Consider the following 22,699-nt stretch of genomic DNA (forward strand, 5'->3'; position numbering starts at 1 on the left):
AACTCTTTGAGGTGTAAGTTCAATATCTAGGAGCACCTAGGTGACTCAGTTGGTTAAGTGTCTTACTTTGGCTCAGGTCATGATCTCAGGGTCGATGAGTTCAAGCACCGTGTCGGGCTCTGTGCTGACAGCTCAGAGCCTGGAGCCTGCTTCAGATTCTGTGTCTCCTTCTCTTTCTGCCCCTCCCCTATTCGCACTCTGTGTGTGTGTCTCTTTCTCTCTCTCAAAAATAAACATTAAAAAAATTTAAAGTTAAATATTTAATAAACAAAAATTTTAAAAATAGAATTACCAATATTTAAAATGTTACTATCAGTAATAAATCAATGCCCAATACACAAATATCCAGAAACAGAGTTACTCCTTAAACAATAAAATTAATTCTACTACTTATAAAAGTGTCTTACTAATAGAAAGTATCAAAATGAGGCTTTCCTCAGTTTCTTACAGGACTGTCACATGGCTCAAAATATGAAACACTTGTAAAACACTAACGCGCCATAGCAATGGCATTACTGATATTACTGGTAATACTGGAGATTGGTTTCCAAGGAATTTAATTAAAATGAAATACATAAGTTTGCAAACTACAGAGAAGCATGCAAAGTTGAGCTCTCATTCCTCCCTCACTGTTCCCGGTCTGCTGGTTCTTGCCTCACCTCCGCTGTTCAGCTTCCGTGACAGGAGCTCCACCTTTTCCTGTAATTTATCATAGACCGTCACAATCTGGGACACAGCCCGGCGGGAGGACTCCACACGCTCCTGCAGCTGAGATTCCATTTCTTCGCTGGAACTGCTGGCCAAGGTAGCAAGGAAGGAGAAGGCTGGCTCTTGCCCTTCCCCTGAGGACATGGCGGGGGGTAGGGGGGAGAAGCCGTCAACATTACGAAAGTGAAATATCAAAATCCTTTTTCCTCAAATGGAAAGCCTACAAGCCAAGTCCTACTTTAAACCCCGCAGAGCACGCAGTGGTAGAATCCACCACAAGCACTCACCTCTCTCTCGGTCATCTTTCCGTTCCTGATTGCTGTCAGAGTCTGGTTCTGGTTCCGGCACAACAAGGGCTTTTCTCTCCGTGAGGAGATCTCCCAAACCCTGCTCCAGGTCGTAACGTTTCAGGATGATACGGATGTTTTCATCAAACTGCAGAAGGGGAGGTACAGTCATGAAAAACCAACAGAGCACAGCTTCGGAAAGGAAGAGAATGCAAAGGAAAACGAAAATGCTCAGATGAAAACCTGAGTAAAGAAACAAGTACCTGACTCCAGTACCGGTTGACAATGAGCAGTGAGGCATCGTCCGTGGCCTGTCTGCGTTCCAGTTTCTCAATGTGCTCACGGAGCTCGTCCTCAATGGCCTGCCGTTGGTCCAGCATCTCCGCCAGCTTGCGGTTTTTGGTTTGCAGTGTTCGAATGTCTAGCTCCTCCTGCTCCATGAAACCAATCTTATTAGTCTCCACAAAGAAATTAGGCAAACCAACTATTTTTTTTAATTTTTTTAATGTTTTATTTATTTTTGATACAGAGAGAGACAGAGCATGAGAGGGGGAGGGGCAGAGAGAGAGAAGAGACACAGAGCTGGAAGCAGGCTCCAGGCTCTGAGCTGTCAGCACAGAGCCTGACGAGGGGCTCGAACACACGAAGGTGAGATCTGACCTGAGCCGAAGTCGGAGGCCTAACCGACTGAGCCACCCAGGTGCCCCAAGGCAAACCAACTGCTAACTCAACTGGGCCGTATTATTTAGTTAGTTCCTATGACTAAAGCTATTCATTTTTTAAATCTCACAACAAATAACTGGATACGAAGTAGAAACAGAAGAAATAAAGGAAAGAGTCTATGATGACGACAGGAAGTAAGAATGACACTGATATGCCAGGACTTGGACCTCACCCACCTCACCGTTCTCTTCACATGGATATCCACCAAGTACTGTGAGGTCCGCTGTGCAGCTAGATCACGCTCTGTCTGGATCGGCACTGCCCCTCACCCATTCAGGACCTTGGCACCTGGGTCCTTCTCTGTCCCCGTCCCTGCCAGTATGTCCAGTGACCACAATACACACATGGACGTGTACACGTGTGGACAAACCATCCAATCCTCTAGCATCCAGGCTGCATTCTGAATCCCTAAACTCCGGTGACTATCTCACTCCCTGTGCTTCAGCCACGCATTTCAAAAGCCACATCTTGGACTTCGGTCATTATCTGGAACTGTGCCACAACTGAAATCTTCAATTCCTCAAATGAAACCCTATCTTTCCAGGTGCCTCATGTCCTTATCCCTATATACCGGTCTTCATCTAGATCTCCCAAAATTTTAAATTTTTTTAAATGTTTTTTATTTATTTTTGAGAGACAGAGAGAGAGAGTGCGAGCAGGGGAGGGTCAGAAAGAGAGGGAGACACAGAGTATGAAGCAGGCTCCAGGCTCTGAGCTAGCTGTCAGCACAGAGCATGATGTGGCACTCGAACCCACGAACTGTGAGATCATGAGCTGAGACAAAGCCGGTCACCTAACCAACTGAGCACCCATGGTGCCCCATAGATCTCCCAGAATTTTAAATTCTCTCCGTTTTCCTTGTCGGTCCCTTGTCTCCACTATTTTCCATACTTTGACCTCAACTTGTGCTTAGGATCCCATTCTCTTCTGCTTCTGCAAAACTAAGCCATCAGAAACCCCACACCCCTCTCAATATCTTTAATTTCTCTCCAGAGCTCCTTCCCTAGGACAAGTTGGGGTCTGGAGGTGGGGGGTGAGGGTTGAGGATTCCAAGCAAAGAAACAGGATTGGAAAGGATTACATTTTTACCTTATCTGGGAATTAATGAATATCTTAAAAAGTAAGAACTGTTTATGAGAACACCAATTTCTTGTTTTGCTTCTATTTTCTTTCTTCTATTTTGGTTAAAACAGTCTTGATATGCCAAATTAGCCAAAAGTTTCCCAACTATACCAGTTTATTAATACTATTAATAAATGAAATCCTCAACCTCTTCTCTGATCACACCTTTCCCCTCCTTGCTCTGACTGAACGCTGGATGAGAACTGTTTCCCTGCAGGTTTCTGCAGCACCGCTCTGCACCTGGAGGCAGGTAGGCCTCCGCCTTGTTCCCCACTGTCACTTCCGGGCCATTACCCGACCTGCCTCCCTAGGACCTCCTAGCTCTGCAGCTCATGCCACTGGTCTGCACCACCTGCCACCCTGCCTTGCTGCACTTGTCTAGAAATGCCCAGGTCACTCCCACTTCCCCACGTTTCCTGAAGATTTAGCACCTAGCTTATTATTACTCCCCAATGTTACTCATGTCATAGTTCTTACTGACTTCAATTCCCATATAGATGATCCTTCCGTATCTCAAATCATCAAGTCATTTACCTCCCCTCCTCCAGTCATCTTGTCTTCTACCTCCCTTGGCCACCAAACTCGCAGTTACTCTTCTTCTTAGTCTGATCTGTATGTGTATGCTCTCTGTAAGCTCAACTTCTCCACAATTACCACCTACTTTTCCAGCTCATGCTCTCTAGCTTCCTGACTCTCACGATTGTTCACCTCCCCGAGAATCTACAATCCATTGGTCCTATAACTTTCCCATCTTTCACTCCTCTCACTTCCTCACTCCCTTTGACATTAAATTCCACGATCAGTCATAATCACGCCCTTCTATAACCTTCTCCTTCCTTGTTCCTTCCTCACACTTGCCTAGTAAAAACCCCACCCCTGGCAACATTCAACTCTCCACTACTCCAGGCCTACATTAATGCAGCCGAACCTGAATAGAAAACATAAAGTACCACACTGCCTGGGCTGATTTTAAACTCATGATCAGAGTCAAGTGGGTCCTCAGTGCTGCGCCGCAGGACTCCATCTCTCTAGTCTGTTCCCTCTTCAAGATGACTACTTCATACCTTCTCCTGTCTCTTCAAACCTCCAACACTTCCTCCCCCATCCTCACTCTCAGATGAGGCACTTCTGATTTCACTGAAAAAAAAAATAGAAGCAATCAGAAGAGAATGTCCACATCTATCTCCCACAACTGCAGCTACCGACCTACCCACATGTGAACTCTTTGCTGCTACAGATCAACTGCCCCTGAGCCTAGTTTAGGCCAAACCCCCTGGTGTGCACTGTATCACATGCTCTCTCCCCTATTTGTGGAAATCGCACCAGCAACTGTCTCCTCTTTCGGCTACCCATCAGCTTTATCCACTCTACCAAATCATTTCAATCATTCGATCATTTCAATGCCATACTAGCTCCTACATTAAAATCAAAACAAAACAACCTTCCCTCAACCCTACATTTCCCTCTGGCTAATGCCCCATTTTCTTTGTCTTGCTTTACATCAATACTCCTGCAAATCATTGTCTCTGTTCTCTTTTCCCTAATTCCTCTCCTCTCCTATTCTCTTAATCTCACTGCATTCAGGTTTCTAGCACCATCACTCCACGAACAAGATCCTCAATGACGCTCCGAGAACCTTCTACTGCTAAACCTAACGTCTCAGTTCAACCTTTACCCAGCGCTGCCCGTACTCAAGCCATCAGCAGCACCTGAGTAAGTCCTTCCTGAAACTCTCTCTTCATCCGGCTCCTGGGCCCTCGCTCTCTCCTGTTCTCCTCCTCCTTCATTTTCTGTCTCTCTGGGTAGTCTCTTCTTATCTCCTTGACATGAAAATATCACAGTGTTAAAGGCCTCTGTTCTCAGACCTCTTCCTTATCTACACTCCCTCAGAGCCTCAAGTCTCATGGATTTAAATACCTCCTACACGGGGCACCTGGGTGGCTCAGAAGGTTAAGCATCTGACTTCAGCTCAGGTCATGATCTCACAACTTGTAAGTTGGAGCCCTGTGTCAAGCTCTGTGCCGACAGCTCAGAGTCTGAAGCCTGCTTCGGATTCTGTGTCTCCCTCTTGCACTCTGCCTCTTCCCTGCTCATGCTTTGTCTCTGTCTCTCAAAAATAAATAAACATTAAAATAAATAAATAAATAAATACCTCCTACAAAATGATGACTCCCAGCTTTAGCTCAGACCTCTCCCCAGACTGCAGATTACTGTATCCAACCACTTACCCGCTCAGAGGTCTATTAAGTATCCCAAACTTGCATGTCCAAAATCAAACTCCTAATTCATCCTCCACAGCTTCCCAAAAACTATGCTCCTCTCATACTATTCCCTAGCTCAGTATGTGGACAGTCTGTACTTCCAAAATTCTGGGACCTTGTAAACTTCATCCAATCCATCTGCAAAGCCTGTCAACACTATCTCTACAGTGACCCAAGCCACCAAGATCCCTCAGCACAATTACTGCAACAGCCTCCTACAGTGGGACACTTTTGTGCCCCAGGCCATGTCCCGTCAGACTGCCAGATTTCAGCACAGCCTTGGTGGACAGCTCCATTCACACAGGCAGGGTTCCGTGGTAAAGCACGCCTGGAGTCTTTTCATTTTTTGTTCCATAATCTCAGCTGGCTCACTACAGCAACCTTGAAGTGCAGAGGAAGAGTTATTGCCTTTACAACCTTCATCCAATTGGGGCAGAAATCTGTGGATAAACGCCCTAGCTCCCCACACTTAGAGAGATGAAATGGGAAGAAGAAGGAGAAGCAACAAGGGAACAATTCTGCTAACTGAACTCATAGCCGTTGCTCCTCCACAATCTGTTCTCCAAGCCTAAGTCAGAGCATGTTACTCTCCTGCTTAAGACCTTCTAGTGACTCCTCACTGCCTCGTGGATAAAGCCCAAACTAAGAAGAATCCTCTCTACTTCCCTTAGAGCATGTGGCCATTTATCCCTATGAAAAGCACCTATCCCACTAGTAAATACTAGCACACTCTGGGCCCTTGTCCTGCCACCTTACAAACTGAAGTCCAACGGCTGTCCTCAGGATAAAGCAGAGGCAAATGACAGATGCACAACAAATATTTAGATTTATTGAATTAGCATATGTCCTTGGGATGCAGGACATGAGACGGTGCTTAGACAAAATCACCTCCTGGCAGCAGTATGGAGTACCTGAATCGCTGACAGACTCAGAAATAACACTTCATCAACAATTTACTCTGAATGCTCCCATTATTCTCTCTATTCTGAGCCTGAATTCAAAAAAGTAAGAGATGTGATTTTATAAGCCATGCAAATGTAAAGCATTTTAACACCATACCCCCTTGGCTGAGTTCCAGAATAGACTCCTGATCTGGATCCAAACTATTACAGTGAGCTTCCCATGTCTAATGGACATATAACATTACTATAAGCTTCTGGTGTAACAGTCATTTGAAACGGTCAACTGCCTAAGAGCAAAGACAGTGTCTTATTTTATTCACCATTATATCCATAATATCTAGCCCAATAATAATTATGAATAGCTCATAGAGAGAGAGAGTAGTTACCAAAGTAGAGGTAATGTTTGAGCCCTTAACAGAGACTCTTCCATTTTATCCTCTCAACAACGTAAGCGATGGGTACTAGAATTACATTTTACAGACAAGGAGAAGAGGCACAGAGAAGATAACAAAAGCCATGCAGCTAGGAAGTGGTGACACTGAGTCAATTCCATGTAGTCTGGCCTCAGACTCTCATCCTTCACCACTCTCTTCTGTGATTTTGCTACACTGCCTCTGAGTACCTAGCACCGAACTTTTCAGTGAATGAAGAATGAATGTACAGTTTCCCGCTGATAAATGCCTATAATCAATGAGCATCATGCACCACACTCTCCAGAGATTAGAAGCACACCTCTGAAAATAAACATCAAATGTCAATATATTTCTTTTCAGAACTGACTACCACATCACTTCACCTACTTCTGGCTCTTTTTTTCCCCTCTTCTTTTCAAATAAATTTCTCTTACATCAGAAGGCTTCCATAAATTCTTACTTTCAGGTTACAACTGAGAAAAGAGAAGCACACTCTCAAAGCACTGTTTCCACATACCGTTGAAGAGACACCCCCGAGCTTAATTGTCTCCACTGTGGTTCCTGAATCCTCAACAGCTGTCTTCTTCTCCGGAGGCACGGATGTGCCGGGCTCTCCAGCTGCTCTTTTATTTCCAATTCCGGACATCCTGGCACCAGATGATAGCAGTGTTCCTGGAGAGTGGGGGGAAAAAACAAACAAACCTAGGTAAGACATGCAAAAAGAGTAACAATAAAGAGACTATAATGTAAAAACTAGCAATTTTTCTGGCCAGCCTTTTTAACCTAAATCCATTTATTTCATACCAAGCAACATAATTCCCAAATTCCTCTTGGAAAGAAAAAAGTTAATTGTGGAGTAAGAGTCAAGGCTGAATTTACACAATTACCTATTTCTAAATAGAATGCTGAGAAATAAGACAATGGGCAAAGGATGAAAAGACCGAGGAAAATGTCATAAATCTCACCTTCTGAAATACCAGAATCAGGAAAATAGTTTGCTTAGGACAGGAACTAATTCTATTGTGTTGTAAGAATCACAGAGCTGAAAGACACTTGGGAAATTTCTGCTAAGTCATTAATATTGAACAAATCATGTATCATCTCTGAGACCCAATTTCCTAAACCAAGAATAACAGTATGTATACTGTGCCCCTTACAAGGAATTAGTAAGTATGGAAAGAACTTAGCATAATACCTGACACGAAGAACTCACTCAGAAATACTAGCTCCTTTTTTTTTTTTATTATTGTTTCTCTCCTATTTCCAAATGTTCTCTTCGTGATTTTGTGCAACCCTAAAGAATCTGAGTATGAATCGCAATTCTACCCATTAGGGAGCCTTGTGTTGCCCTGAAGGAATTCTCCACGAGCTTCAGTTTCCTTATATGTACAGTGGAGACGAACAAATATTCTGTCTACCTAAACTGCCTCAAGGATTTCAGAGCCCAACGGAGGAGAAACGGATGCCAAGGCACTTTGCTACTTTAGAAAGCAGCCCTGCCATCACCGAGACCACACACTACTCTGCTTGCAATTCAAACTCCAGCAAAACGGGTATCGGTGGACCTCACCTGGAGAGACAGGAGACTGAAGAGCAAGACAAGGACCCCAGCCTCCCGCGCGCCCAATTGCAGGCCCAGGAGACGGAAACCCCATAACCGGAGACGGTGGAGATTCCCGAGGGCCCGCACAGCCCCACAGCGCCCTTAGCGGAGATCTCACCTGGGTTCTTCCAACTCGCTGCGCCGGGGAGCAACTTGGTGAACTCAGGGCAGTTATTCACCAAGGTCCGTTCTGCAGCCCACTTCTCACCCCTGACCCGCAGGCGAGGACCCAGAAAAGCTTCCGGGGGGCGGGGCCAGGTAGAGGAAAAAGGGCAAGAAAAGAGGAAGTCGCTTCAACTCGGCCGGGCGGACGTGACGCACCGCGAGTGCGCCGAGCGCCCGGAAGTAAGAGCCGTCTCTCTAGCAACGCGAAGCCGGGGAGGGGGGGGTAGCGGGGGAGGGACCTCCCGGTGTACGCTGCCCTCCACAAACCTCCCCCAGCTCGCTCTCCGCACTATCGCTGGCGCAAGTGTCCCTGACTTTTTCGCCTTGTTGGCCTCTCTTACTACGATGTAGTTTTTCTACTGAAACAAAGTGCCTTGCTCTGTGGCCTCTAACTGGTGCTGTCGAGACTCGTTCAGACCGTCGATTGGCTGATGGTCCCGTCAATCTCCTGGCTAATGAATTAGCCACCGGCACCTCAGGTAAACGTTACTCGGGGCCCGTTAGTGCTGAAAGGAAGGGTTCCGGAGAAAACCCAAAATATTTGACTGGTTTCGGAGCTTGTAGTTTTTCTTAGAGGGAATTATATACATCCCTGCCTACACAGAATCACTTGGGGACTTTGGTCCCTCTAGGTTAGGGGCTGGCATGGGCATTTTTTAAAGCGTTCCTCTATCCCTCTTCCACCCCCGAGATTCTGAGGTGCAAACAGGGTTAACTGCTGCTTTTTTGTTTCTTTGGAACAAGACATTGACCAGAGAAAAGATAAGAAACATAAATCAATAAGTAGTTTCTGATCTCAACATTAGTCTATTATAAGCTAATTAGACATCGATTTTTAGTCAATAACAAACTATTTCTCATTCAATTAAACTAAATGCCTATGTTTTAATGATAGAAAAGTAATCAATCTAACTTATCAATAAAAAGCTGCATGTCTCACATAACTACGAAAAACTACCTAATGACATCAGATAAGGATCCAGAGATGCAAGAATGATTGCTGTATCCAAAAAAAATAAGAAAGGAAGGGGGAAAGACCCAGTGGAATTTAGGCAGCTTTGGAAGAAGCTTAGTCCATGCTGGATTTCTAGTCATATGAAGACTTGGTCCCTGGATCCACTGGGTTTTACCTGTGCAAGTGAGAAAGTGGTTCTTAGAATAGTTTGCCTGGCCAGGAAAGGAGTAACTGGCTCCAATAGAATTCAAATTTCGTTAGGTGACACAGAAGCCTCAGGACTGTTTGGGGACCTGAGATAGGGAACCTAAAGGACTCCATACAAATCTGCTTTTTGCTCATTTTCTGCTTCTATTCTTCCTAGGACCTGCATCTCACCCCATTTTACATATGCTTTGTAATGCAAATAGCATACCTACTCCTTGTAAGGGACGGGGAGTTCAGGATTTCTCTAGTATAGAGAGCATCTAAGGAAGGGCCGAGTGAGAATGACTGGAAGAAGCTATGATGTGTGTATTCCAGACCCCCAGAGCTAGACGTCTAACACCAAGACCCCCTAGCTCCAAGGAGTAACATCTGGGACCTCGTCTTGTTCTAACCAGTTCCTGGATGCCTGAGAGTGTAGTAGGATTCTCTCACAGAGACAGGGGACCCGTAGGCTTTTCTGTCCAGGAAGCAACTTTATTCGTTGTGCCGGCACGGGCTCAGTGGGTCTGTACCTGAACAACTGAGCCCCAAATGCAGCGGGTGTAGCCTTTTATGCCATTTCTACTTCTTTGTCTCCCATATGTGGTGACTTATAGTCTGATTGGACATAGCCCAAGGTACAGAGTCATGTCAGAGCTCTGCATGCCTGTGTAGGAGTTGATTTGGCCATGTTGCCTTACTTTGTTCTAAGAACATTCCTTAGGGAGGGACTCTACCACCAAAGGACACATACCCCAGACCATAAATAATCCCCAATAAAACCCCCAGACCCCAAAGACAAGATTCATGCTCGTTTCCTTTCTGAGTTTCCTAGAATCTCCTACACAGATACTCCATCTGTTTCTGCTCTCTTTATATCCTCATAAACTCTGCTTTCACCCCCTGCTGGCTCAGAGTGTGATTTCAGAAACCAAGGATCCTCCTGGCTGGTCCTGCGGGACCCCTCTGGGGCCCCAGACCCAGCCTACTGGCATCAGACCCACCTGCTGAAATGAATTGTACAAGATAATGATACTAATTCTCTGATCTCCCTCCTTTGGCTGCCCTTCCATCGGCAGCCTTGCATTGACAGACCCACTAAATAGCAAGCACTGGTTCTTCTAGCCAGAAGTATTTAGTCCAATGTATTTAGTCAACAGGTAAGCTTTGTTTATTTTGGACAGTATTGTCCACCCTTTGTGGTTAAACACAAGATTTAACATTTAAAATAGGATATTTGACATAAAAAATGCAGATTCCCAACTTCTCTTGAAAATGTTGAAACTCTAGCGTGTTCATATATTCTTATATTCTTGCATGGTGACATTGCCTAGAGCTGAGTAGTGCTTCCTCTTTTATTTCTGTTTACTGTAATCCTCACTAATACCTATTCCCGCCACACTAGTCGAGTTCCATTTGCGTATCATCACCTGTGTGCTGTACTATGACAAATCAGTCACTGATTGTAACTGAACATTGGTGGTTGCCTACCCAGCATCCATCCCCCCCTCCCCTCACTTTCTTAACAGAAAGCAGGATTTTTTATCCAACTATCCATTTATCCCCCTTCGTCTCCTATGTCTTAGAGAGACGTAACTTCACTTTCATCTCAAAAGACTGTCTTAATAGTCTCATTCCCCAAGCACAGTCCTAGGCTTAACAGCTTAATTGCTTGCAATAGTACAACCAAAGCATTTTACTTCTGAATTTTTTGTGTGAGAACTGAAACTGCTGGAGCCTTCTTGCCAACCAGCTCACAGAGGTGAGAAGAACTAAGAGAATCTCAGGGAAATGGTGAGGACGCTCCTCACGTCAACCCACACTTCAGAGAAAAATTGAGAAGGGAGCACATCATTATAGAACCTTTCAATTCTCATCGTGTAGATAACCATATTCTCCAGCTTGTGGTGAGAACCATCTTTCCTGAAAGTCCGTGTCAGCCATCTGACACCCTGAGAATGAGACTTTTCACTTTACATCTGTCCTGATTCAAAGAGGTAGCCTCACCCTAAAGAATAGATAAAGGGGAGGCTGGCAGAGCCCTCTCTCATATAACATATTCCCTATTTCTAACCAGCAGCCTCCTGATCAACATCTTAAACGAGAGAGAAGAGAATAGTCCTAGAAAAGTAAGTTTGGCCCTCATAAATAGTAGACCAGCATTTGTTACTCTGTCCAGTGACCTTTCTTTGTTAGCTACACAGTTCCGCCACGAGGTGGCAGCAGGCAACATGATTTCATCCCTCATTTCTCTCCTAAAGCTTCATTGCCAAGTACCCTACTGTAGTACTCTTTGGTCACATCTTCAACTTAACTCTTAGAAACCTGGCCAACTATGTAGGGTGAGCTTAATGCTCTCCTAAAGAACAAAGTTAAGATGCTTTGGATTTTTTATTTTCCATTTTGTCTATGTTCCTTGCAAATGCCCTGCTATAAGATTATTGTTTTATCTCAAAGCATTCAAATATTCTGTGGACTCTAGTTTGGGCTATCTGTGTGCTAAACATAATTCCTTAACTTATCCTTACTTTTAGTCAAGTTGTATTTTATCTAGCACGACATCACTTTTTAAATATAAACGTATAGCTTCCTTAGCCTCTGCTTAGAGGAATCAGAATCTCCAGAGGAAAACTCTCTGGAAATGCAAGTTCTTACTTTTGTTAACTGTGTCTCCTTTGGGGACACATTTGAGGGTCCCTGCTCCCCGTGAGGATATCCAGCCCTGCCTGCCTGAGGGCATTCTGCAGAAAGGAGTCCCCTCCTCTGGTCCTTAGCTTCCCTCCCTCATAGACATTCACCATCGCCATGTCTTCTTCCCCACACCCCTGCCTCCTCCTTCTCCCCAGATCACTGAATCCACTATGTTTTGCCCTTTTTTTTATGATTTCTTCAGATTGTGCTTTTGGCTTTGGTCCAACGAGCCAGCAAGCATGAGAGCTGATAAAGTCACAAATTGTCAGAGAAGCTACCCTTCACTTAATACTCTCCTAAAGAGCTTCCCTGTGTCTGTTACAGTCACAGAATTGGTCTTTTACATGTTTATGCCATGTGCCATTCTATGTTTAGGTTACTAATATTTTTATAATTTTGATCTCTATTATGTCGACAGCACACCACACCATCCACTGGATGACCAGTGCCGGAGGTCCCAAAACTATGAGTTCAAAGAATGTCACTTTGGAGTCTTTTTTTTTTTTAATGTTTATTTATTTTTGACAGAGAGAGTGCAAGTGAGGAAGGGACAGAAAGAGAGACACACAGAATCTGAAGCAGGCTCCAACTCTGAGCTGTCAGCACAGAGCCTGACGAGGGGCTCAAACTCGTGAACTGTGAGATCATGACCTGAGCCGAAGTCGGCCACTCAATTGTCTGAACCACCCAGGTGCCCCAATGTCACTTTGGAGTCTTACTAAGAGACACAGAGGTCTGGGTTCCCACCTGACTCTTGCAAATGGATGTGGAGTCTTGCCGAAAGGTGGTCCTATTCTGAGCACACAAGCACTCTTGATCCCTCAGATGGTGATTTACTAAGAGATTATTGCATTTTACTCCCAAGTTACGGGCTGTTTATACTCTTGGCAGATAGGAGGATGGAAGAAATGTCCATTACCCAACACTTTTTTTTTTTAGTTTATTTATTTATTTTGTGAGCATGAGAAAGAGAGCATTAACAGGGAAGGTGCAGAGAGAGGCAGAGAAAGAATCCCAAACAGGATTCTAGGCAGCTCAGAGCCTAGAGTCAATCCCATGAACCGCAAGGTCATGACCTGAACCAAAATCAAGATTCAGATGCTCAACTGACTGAGCCACTCAGTCTCCCCTTTTATTTATTTATTGTTTTTTTTTTATCTCCAACACTTTTAACAACCCAGTGCTATGGACTGAATTATGTCCCCCCAAAACTCACGTGACCCCCAACCCAATGTCATTGCAGGATTTTTTTAAATTTTTTTAATGCTTTATTTATTTTTGATACAGAAGAGACAGAGCATGAGAGGGGGAGGGTCAGAGAAAGAGGGAGACGCAGAATCTGAAACAGGCTCCAGGCTCTGAGCTAGCTGTCAGCACAGAGCCTGACACGGGGCTCAAACCCACAAACGTGAGATCTGACCTGAGCCAAAGTCGGAGGCTTAACCAACTGAGCCACCCAGGTGCCCCGTAGGATTTTTTACCACAATACCTGGGATTTGTTGTCTCTCCACTTTGAAGAATGAAGAGGTAGACACAAAATGAACAGTAGGCAAAAGTTCATTAGAATATAAGATTAGAAAGGAAGAATAGTAGGAAAGTGCTCTTTACAGAGAGGGGACATTCAAAAGTGAATGAAAACTATAGATCAGGTTCTGGTTTTATAAGGTTTTGGTGCTCCCCCCCCCTTTCGTTTCCCCCTTGCTCCTTCTCAGGCTCTACCCTTATTGGCTAGATAACTCGGGGTTGTCCATTCCTGCTTGGCTCCTTTCCATTGTTTGAGGGGTGGTCTAAGGCCATTCTTCGGTCTTTTGTCAAATTCCTGAGGGAAACCTGAGGGGTAGTAGGTGATATCTGTTACATTCTTAAGAGGAATCTTAAGCCTAAGGGATGTTGCTGTGGTCAGATACTCCCAGCATTGTTCCAAAATAGTGTTTTTCCACACCCGGGGACCTCAGGTCCTTTCCCTCTCCCTATTTTGTCCTATATTTTCCTATCATAATGTGACAGTGTTTGGAGATGAGGCTGATGGAAGGAGCAGGGAATCGAAATAATCTCCAAACTTCACAAAATTTCATTGAGATTTTGTATAGTGCATTCTATTTATAGAATAATTTCGGGAGAAGGGAAACTGTCTCGTATGTAGTGTTCCCGACCAGAAACACGCCATACCTCTCCGTTTTGTCAAGTCTTCCTTTATGTTTTAATACAGTTTCATGGTTTTCTTCTTGTAAATCTTTCATGTCACTTATCAGATTTATATCTAGATAGTCCCTAGTTTTTTTTGCTTTCAAGAATAAGACATATTAGGGGCGCCTTGGTGGCTCCCTCGGCTAAGTGTCCAACTTTGGCTCAGGTCATGATCTTCCGGTTCGTGAGTTCGAGCCCTATGTTGGGCTCTGTGCTGACAGCTCAAAGCCTGGAGTCTTCTTCAGATTCTGTGTCTCCCTCTCTCCTTGCCCCTCACCTGTTTGTGCTCTGTCTCTCTCTTTCTCAAAATAAATAATAAACATTAAAAAAAGAAGACCTTTTACATTATATTTTCCAATTGTTTATAAGTGTTAATAGGACAGTTATATATTTTTCTGCATTTGCCATATTATCCTAGAATAATCCTTGTTGAGTCTTTTGGATATGAGAGGAGAGGAGGGGGAAACAATGGTAACATCTGCAAATAATGATAGTTTTCTTGCTCCCTTTCCAGAATATAGGAGGGTAAACACTGACAGTTCTCTTTTCTTTTTGTGATGCAAGTACCTGATTTAAGCTTTGAATGCTGAAGCCTCACCTCAAAAAGTACCCTCTCACATAAACACAGCATCAGCCACAAGATTAGATAAAGAGCCAAATCACTCCCTCACCTTCCAGGCCCCTTTGTTTTAGAGATCTTGATGGGTTTGATAACTGACCACTTAGGCCACTGTTTTGTTTTATTTTGTTTTTTCTCTGCCATGGCTTTAAATTCTCACTCTTACACTTAGATTCATCAACAGTGAGTCCAAGAGGGATGCCTGGGTGGCTCAGTCAGTTAAGCGCCTGGGTTCGGCTCAGGTCATGATCTCACAGTTCATGGGTTCCAGCCCCGCGTTGGGCTCTGTGCTGACAGCTAGCTCAGAGCCTGGAGCCTGCTTCAGATTCTGAGTCTCCCTCTCTCTCTGACCTTCCTCTGCTCACTCTCTCAAAAATAAATTAAAAACATTAAAAAAAAATTTTTTTAAACAGTGAGTCCAAGAAACCCTAGGCCCCTATTCTCCACCCCAATAAAAGCAGAAACTGCCCCCCCCCGCGCCCCCGCAGCCCTTGGGGCTTTTGCCCGTTCACCTATCCATCACTCCCCCTGACCCCCCACCTCCCCCATTCCCCCCCACTCTGCCACCCCACCCCCCACCCCCGCTCCAAGTTCATTGTGTGGCTTCAGGGATGCTGTGTAATTTCCATGTTCTGGAAGAAATAAACGTTTATGTTTTTCAAAGCTTCCTGATGGTTGTGGAATAGCATCTTGCAATCATGTCTTTCAGAAGTTAACAGTTGACTGACCCATCTGGGTCATCCATCTAAATCATATCTGTGTCTCCAAATAATGTCCCCACTCTTGTTGCTCAAACCCATCAGCTCCGACAATGAAAATAGTGTTACAATTTGAAACACAATACAAGAAGGAGGCCTCACCTAGGGAAGCCTGGCTGACCAGTATAAACCTTCCTCCCCTAGTGGTATTATACAGACAAAGTCCCCTTATTTCCTACTCTGGGGCAAATACACAACACTGATTACAGTTTTAGGAATTCCCACAGGTGATCAGGCCCTAAAGAAAACACTCATTATCCAAATTTATATGCAATGTTATAACCACAATACCCATTTGTTAATTATTACAACGAAGACCAGCCATTTATATTCCTTGTAGCTGGTCTGCACATGAAACCACATTTATAAATAATCAAAAGGCTACTTAGTGAATCTGGAATCAAAACAAGCAGGATTAGATGTATTATTTTAATATTAATGGCACCTGTCAAGAAGAGGTGGCTTGGGGCACTTGGGGGTTCAGTCAGTTGAGTGTCCGGCTTCATCTCAGGTCATGATCTCACGGTTCGTGGGTTCAAGTCCTGCATAGGTCTCTGTGCTGACCGCTAGCTCAGAGCCTGCACCTTGCTTCGGATTCTGTGTCTCCCTCTCTCTCTGACCCTCCTTTCATCATGCTGTCTCTCTCTGTCTCTCAAAAATAAGTAAAAAACATTAAAAAAATTTAAAAAAAAAGAAGAGGTGGCTTAAGTTATGGAACAACTTCCAACGGAAAATGTATCTAAATGTATAGCGCTGACACGAACACCATGACATTATGAATAGTATGCTTTCATTTTCATTTTTAAAAATGAAACTATATTGTATAATTGAAATTTGCTAAGAGAAGTAAAACTTAAATGTTCACACACACACACACACACACACACACACACACACACAATCATTATCCAAGCCATGTTAATTATGTTTTTCCAATTCATCTCCCTGGAGCACAAATTTGGACAGTCAGGGTTCCAGGCACATTCTCCCTCATGCTTGGAGTTTCTAGAAGTCTCAAGAGAATCCACATGAATAGAGATCAGGCATCTTTCCCAATGGGCAGTTAAGAGAGGTGGGCTGGGTCACTGAACTTCAAAGAATCTATATCACACCATGTTCACGTGCAAGTATGGCCTTAATTTCTGCAAAACAACATCAAGCTTCATGTCAAATATTGTTCATGTGAAGCTTATTTGATATTCTTTATATTTAACTTGTAAATATGTTTTGATTTGTATAGCTATATAAACACAGGCATTTATACCACATTTATGATTATACATGTTTTAGCTTACCTTATAATAAAAATAATTTATGTAACCACTAGGTGGTCCATTAGAAATTTGTTTGCCTTTAGAGAGGGGCCTGTACATTATTTAAGCTTGAAAAATACTATGTATCAATTGTGTATGTGCCCTCTTGTGTGGCTCATGCTTATTACTCATATCTAGTCTTTTTCATTCCCTAACATTTAAATAATCCTGAGATCAATAAAGAAGAATTGATATTGATATTACTGACATAGTGTATCGATTTAAACCTTCATTGACTCTAACAAATTACATGTATTAAGATGTTACATTCATTTCAATACGTTCAGCTATGAATTTCTAGTGTCTGAGGGATCAGTGGTACACTGATGACTAGCACAGTGAGTTTCCTACAGTTGTGAAGTCAACAGAGACTGCCCCCAGCATCTCAGCTCCAGTAATGTCCTCCCGGCCTACATCCACTGCGTCCCTTGCTGGCACTTCTGGCATCTGCCAGCTCCCCCTCCCTCCCTCTCAGAGCCTCAGGAAACACTCTGACCTTAAACACACACACACACACACACACACACACACACACACACACACACACTGACTACTACTGTGAATTTAGGTTGATGTGTTACTTCTCAGAGGTAGCTCTCAGAATTTGAAGCTAGCTTGATCTTTACTGAGGATGGTGGTATTATTTTCTGTTGAAGAGATTCAGAGAGCAAGAGACACATGATCTTATTTGGAGCAGAAGGGAAAGAGTTCAGGTGACATCCCTTCCCTACTATTCCTCCCAAGCATAGTCCTGGCTAGTAACATTTACCCTTCAAAATGGATTAAATCATGATGTTTTATTGAACTAAAACCTCAAATTCTAATTTATGTACCAGGCTAGAAGCTGGATTTATGTGCAGCCTGTAATTGAATAAGTCTTTAAAAGTAACTGGAGGCCAGGGTAATAGGCATTTCAAAAGAATAGTGATAAAGATACTGTTACTTGAACACGTGCAAGCCGTGGAGCACACTTTGACACTGCGCTGACATTTCAAATGGTCAGTTAATCTTAAAGATGAGTTCCCTCTAAGAGGACCCTTCTTTACCTTGTGTTTATTTTTATTAGGCTAATAATCATGTGTGTAGACATTTACACCTGAGTGATCACCAAACCTAATTTGATCAGGTTATTTGATAGATGGCCTCAGTATGTAGCATCACAGCAGAGATGCGTGGTTTCAAGCCTCTACTAAATGCTAAAACACCTGAAATACTGAACATCTCGTTTTGTATTTTTTTATTCTTGTGAAGACTGTCCAGTTTTTTTTAATGATGGCCACTCAGTCTGTCAATTTCCATTAAAAGTTTAAAATAGAAGTCCTACCCAATGATCCAATAATTAGAATACATAATTGTAATGATGTATGCTAAAGAAAATAAAAGCAAATAATTGTTTAAATATGATTATACAAAGTGTTTATCACAGCATTATTTGAAATTTAAAAATTTTAGAATCAATCCAAATACATTATGCTCTGTCCATAATATAAGTTCTATATAGCCATTAAAACTGTGATCTACAGCCATATTTCTTAACATGAAATAAGCTTTCAATGTGTTGCTGAATGGAACAAGCAGATTATAGGAGTATGTGTGTAGTATCCATTATTATAAGATATGATAAACTTTTAAAAAAACTTTTATTTAATTTCGAGAGAAAGAGTGCAACTGGGGTAGGGACGGATAGAGAAGGAGAGAATCTCAACCAGGCTCTGCACTGTCAGCACAGAGCCCGATGCGGGGCTTGAACTCACAAACCATGAGATCATGACCTGAGCCTAAATCAAGAGTCGGACACTTAACTGACTGGGCCACCCAGGTGCCCCAAGATGCAAGAAGCATTTAACCAATGTACTACCAGGTTAGGACTTATATCACTTTCTATCTCCATATTATCTCCCATTCACCCCATTTTCTAAATCAAATGTTTTATTTATCAACCATTTACATACAAATAAACATGGAAAGGTTTTAGTACGTAGACTGAGCAAGCATAGACCTAGCTATTAAAAGAGAAGAGCATTGCTGCCATTGTTCAAAGACATCCTCACCTCTTATGACCAAAAAGCTGAACAGAGTCTGGCTTAAGCTTACTTAAAAGAAACGGAGGCATACTAAAAACTGTAAGAGTTTATTTGAGCAAAAATCTACTCCACTCAGGCAGTGCCAAACTGCAAGCAGTTAGGCGTGTTCTAACAAGAGGAGCTCGCAGAGAGAGTTCTATAGGGAAAAGGAGTAGCAACGTAAGGAAATTACTGATTGGCTGTAGTTTAAAGCCTAGTTGGCTATTGGTCATTGGTTGCCCTTAGCTTTTGGATTTCTGCAAGCTTGAGGCATTTACAGGCTTAAACTTGAGCTTGCGTAAGTAGGCCACCACAGAATTCAAGCCACATCAGTCAAACAGCCTCCTCATTTTATTAATTAACAGCTTCAGGGAAAGTCAGAGATGAGTCCCAAGAAAATATTGCTCACAGCAGTCATTAGTCTAAACACCAAGCCTCCCCAAACAAAACAAGGACCTCAACAATAGTTTACACTAAACCATAGAGTGTCCTCCATCCCATTCATTGTCTCTGCCAAAAGAAAATTCATAGAGCTTGACTTAATATGAATATTTTATTGAGTAAGAAACAGGTTGTTCCTTATGGAAAACAATTTGACAATAAAATATTATGGAAAAAAAAAAAAAGAAAGAAACAGGTTGTTCCAGAACGGGGTGACTTCCAAATGGGAGGTAGTTAAAAAGTTCAGCTCTCAGGAGTTATAGCTCAGTTTATGGAGCACGAATTAATGAGTACATTGTTTTCTGTTGTGATTGGTGACTGGAAGCTTACATTCCATTTCATTGCATACACACGATTGTGGTTACCTTGCTAGGAAGCTGCACCATCATGATCTGAGGACAGGAAGAAACCTGAAGTTTTGTTTAAGGTCAGAGTCAGCATTTCAAGGGGGAAATCAGGACCTTCAGGTTATGATGATCCTCACATATTATTTATTGATGAGGAAAACCTTCTTCAAAGGCAACACCATCAAGAATTTATTCAAAGAAAGAAAATCTCAAAGTGGAAAGTAGCCGATAGACAATTGAAGATAAATTAACTCCTTTATTGGGGAACGATTCATAATATGTCACAATCTTTAGGAAGAAAAGAAAAGGTAAACACTAGTGAAACTACTTCTGAGACTTTCTTTACAAAGACATAAAACATCTAATTCTCAATGTTTCTAAGATTTAAATTACAGTGCACTAAATAAATATTAATTTGACTATGTTTTTCATTTTCCCATACATTTACAACCAACAGTAAGACAGTTTTTAAACTTTTGGCAAAAATGTTTAAGGTCTTGAAACAATCACAAATTTTCCAATTATTAAATTGGTTCTGGGACACCTGGGTGGTTCAGTCGGTTAAGCGTCCGGCTTCGGCTCAGGTCAGATCTCACGGTTCGTGAGTTCGAGCCCCGAGTCGGGCTCTGTGCTGACAGCTAGCTCAGAGCCTGGAGCCTGTTTCGGATTCTGTGTCTCCCTCTCTCTTACCCTCCCCTGCTCGCACTGTCTCTCTCTGTCTCTCAAAAATAAATAAATAGCATTAAAATAAATTGGTTCTGTGTGGCTTCAGTTTGCACAAATGTTCTTCTAGTCCTGCACTTCTGTGCAAAGTGAGTACTGCCTATACTTGAGAACAGTTTTGTCATGCCCAGAACTGAACAACAGTGCACTGGATATAAAATTCTGGATTCCAAGTTTTCTTCCTTTAATCATTTGAAATCCTATTCCATTGTCTCATTGCTTCCATGATTGCCATTCAAAAATCTAATGGCAACCTGATATTAGTCCCTTTGTATTAGATCCATTTGTCTCTTTAATTTCAAATTTTTATCTTTTATTTTTTTAATATTTTCTCCTCTGTTGTTTTTTCCCCTTCTGTCTTTCCGGAATTCTTACTTCTAACCTCTATATCTTTCAGCCTTTCTTTTATATTGTCCTTTCTTATTTCTTTCTGTAAAAACTCTTCAATCTGCTGTTCTTCAGCCTTATCCATTCTATTTCACCTATATTTCATACCTAATATTTCTCCTTAATTCCATTTTTGTTTATTTACATTTTCTTGTTCTTCTTTGATATTATTAACATCTTCTGTTAGATCCTTTAGTATGTTTATTTTAGCTACTTTAAAATTACAAGTCTATTTTCTCTGTTATCTGTGATAGAATTTATAATCCAGCATATTGTCTTTGTTTGTTTTTTGGTGTGGTTTTCTTTTTATGTTTAATTTATTTTTGAGAAAGAGCGAGTGGAAGAGGAGCAGAGATAGAGGATCAGAGGATCTGCGCTGGCAGCAGAGAGCCTGATATGGGGCTCGAACTCACAAACCCTGAGATCATGACCTGGGCCACCCAGGTGCCCCTGTCTTTCTTCTGATAGTTATTCTTCCCAATGTCATGTTATTTTGTCCGGTGAGCTTATTTTCCACTGGGTATGGATCCGGCAACATACGGGGGAGAAGGCCGGTCCTCATGTCAGCTTCCGGTTATGGTGAATGAGCTGAATGAGCGGAGAGCCTAGGTACCAGAAACGTCTGAGCGAATCACATTCACTTTTCAAAATAATTTCTCAGGTCAAAGCTCCAACTTTTCCTCCTCGGGTGAAGAGTATTCGGGAGAGATACTTCCAAAAGTGTTGCTCACCGGTCCTGGAGTTGGGAAGAGGAAGGTGGGAAAGTAATTCCCTGGAGGGACTGAATCCCATCTATCTCCTCAACTCCTGACACACAGAAGACTCTGGTCCGGAGCCCTGAGTCCCCACAGGAAGAGGCACAGGCCAGACTGTCCCAAAGCAATGAGAGCAGCAAGGACAGGATTCCCGCAGCTCTTTTCCTACTGTATCCTCCCCCACGGTGCCTGGCCACCTCCTGTCCCCAGTTCAAAGTCCTCACTCCCCCTGCCACATGCACGGTAAAGACAGCCTCCCAGCCCACCCCAGAGGTTTCTCCATTTCTTGCTTCGTCCAGTGTTGTTCTTGGTGGAGGAAGCCAGCAGTGGGGGGAGCTCAGTGTCTCGGTTGGAACCACAGCAGAACCCACAGCCAGCCCATCTCCACTCTCCCCTTCCTCCAGCTGCTTTGCATTCTCCAACATTCGGTTGGTCTTACCTCCTCACCCACCCATCCCTTATACTGACTTTGCCTTTATTCTATTTGCTTTTTCACTTTCTCCAGTCTGGCTTCTGCCCCCAACACTCAACTGAGAAACTGCTGTATTCAGCATCACTGGACTCCAGCCTTTTTGTGAATCCATGTTGTGTCCTCATCTTTAACATTTTGATACAACTGATTAATCGCTCCTTGAAGAACTTTCGCTTGGTTTCAGTAATACCATCACAGCGTCCGACTTTCATTCCTGCCTCGCAGACTCCTTTAAATTTTTTTTAATGTTTACTTATTACTGAGAGTTGTCCCAGTCTGCGTGTCCTCTGGTTATTTTGGGGAATGAGTTCCCAACTACGGTTGTTGTTGTTTGTGTGCCCTCGTTAGTGAAAAGCGATGGGGGAAATGGCGGTGACCTCACTTCACTACAGTCTGTTCTATTTCTGACTAATCAGGGTCTGTTCCCAGGTTAGCGGGGAGGATGAGACACATGCCATCCTGTTCCCTTCTGATTTCCCTTCTCTGTTCACCCTGACCCCGACCCAAATGTTCTCCTCTAGTTCCAAAATAAAAGCCTCAGCACTGCAATGAGTCCAAATACATGATGGTGGGAAATTGCGGTGAGGTCGCTGCTGGCCTCAAACAGCCAAAAGTGTC

At 43.1% G+C, this 22,699-nt stretch overlaps 2 protein-coding genes across 3 annotated transcripts in view; one reads left to right on the forward strand and one right to left on the reverse strand.

The window, feature by feature from the left end:
• The window catches only part of RNF20 (ring finger protein 20), a 23,480-nt gene extending 15,220 nt beyond the window's left edge, over window positions 1-8,260 (reverse strand). Inside the window, exons 1-5 of the mRNA XM_029919647.1 lie at window positions 8,138-8,260; window positions 6,934-7,088; window positions 1,259-1,426; window positions 996-1,143; window positions 625-842 (exon numbers count right to left, since the gene is read on the reverse strand). Of these exons, the coding sequence (XP_029775507.1) occupies window positions 625-842; window positions 996-1,143; window positions 1,259-1,426; window positions 6,934-7,062 (663 nt within the window). The 5' untranslated portion in view covers window positions 7,063-7,088; window positions 8,138-8,260. The remainder of the gene's footprint in view (window positions 1-624; window positions 843-995; window positions 1,144-1,258; window positions 1,427-6,933; window positions 7,089-8,137) is intronic.
• A 3,146-nt stretch (window positions 8,261-11,406) lies between these two features.
• TMEM246 (transmembrane protein 246) overlaps window positions 11,407-22,699 on the forward strand; it is a 40,246-nt gene continuing 28,953 nt past the window's right edge. Inside the window, exons 1-2 of one of the 2 annotated variants that reach the window (XR_003902097.1) lie at window positions 11,407-11,454; window positions 22,115-22,630. The gene's annotated coding sequence lies outside the window, so the exon portion shown is untranslated. Of the gene's footprint in view, window positions 11,455-22,114; window positions 22,631-22,699 lie in introns of those variants that run through there. The other variant, XM_029920917.1, reaches the window with a different exon arrangement.

Source organism: Suricata suricatta, chromosome 13 (genome assembly GCF_006229205.1).
Source record: "Suricata suricatta isolate VVHF042 chromosome 13, meerkat_22Aug2017_6uvM2_HiC, whole genome shotgun sequence".
Taxonomy (NCBI): domain Eukaryota; kingdom Metazoa; phylum Chordata; class Mammalia; order Carnivora; family Herpestidae; genus Suricata; species Suricata suricatta.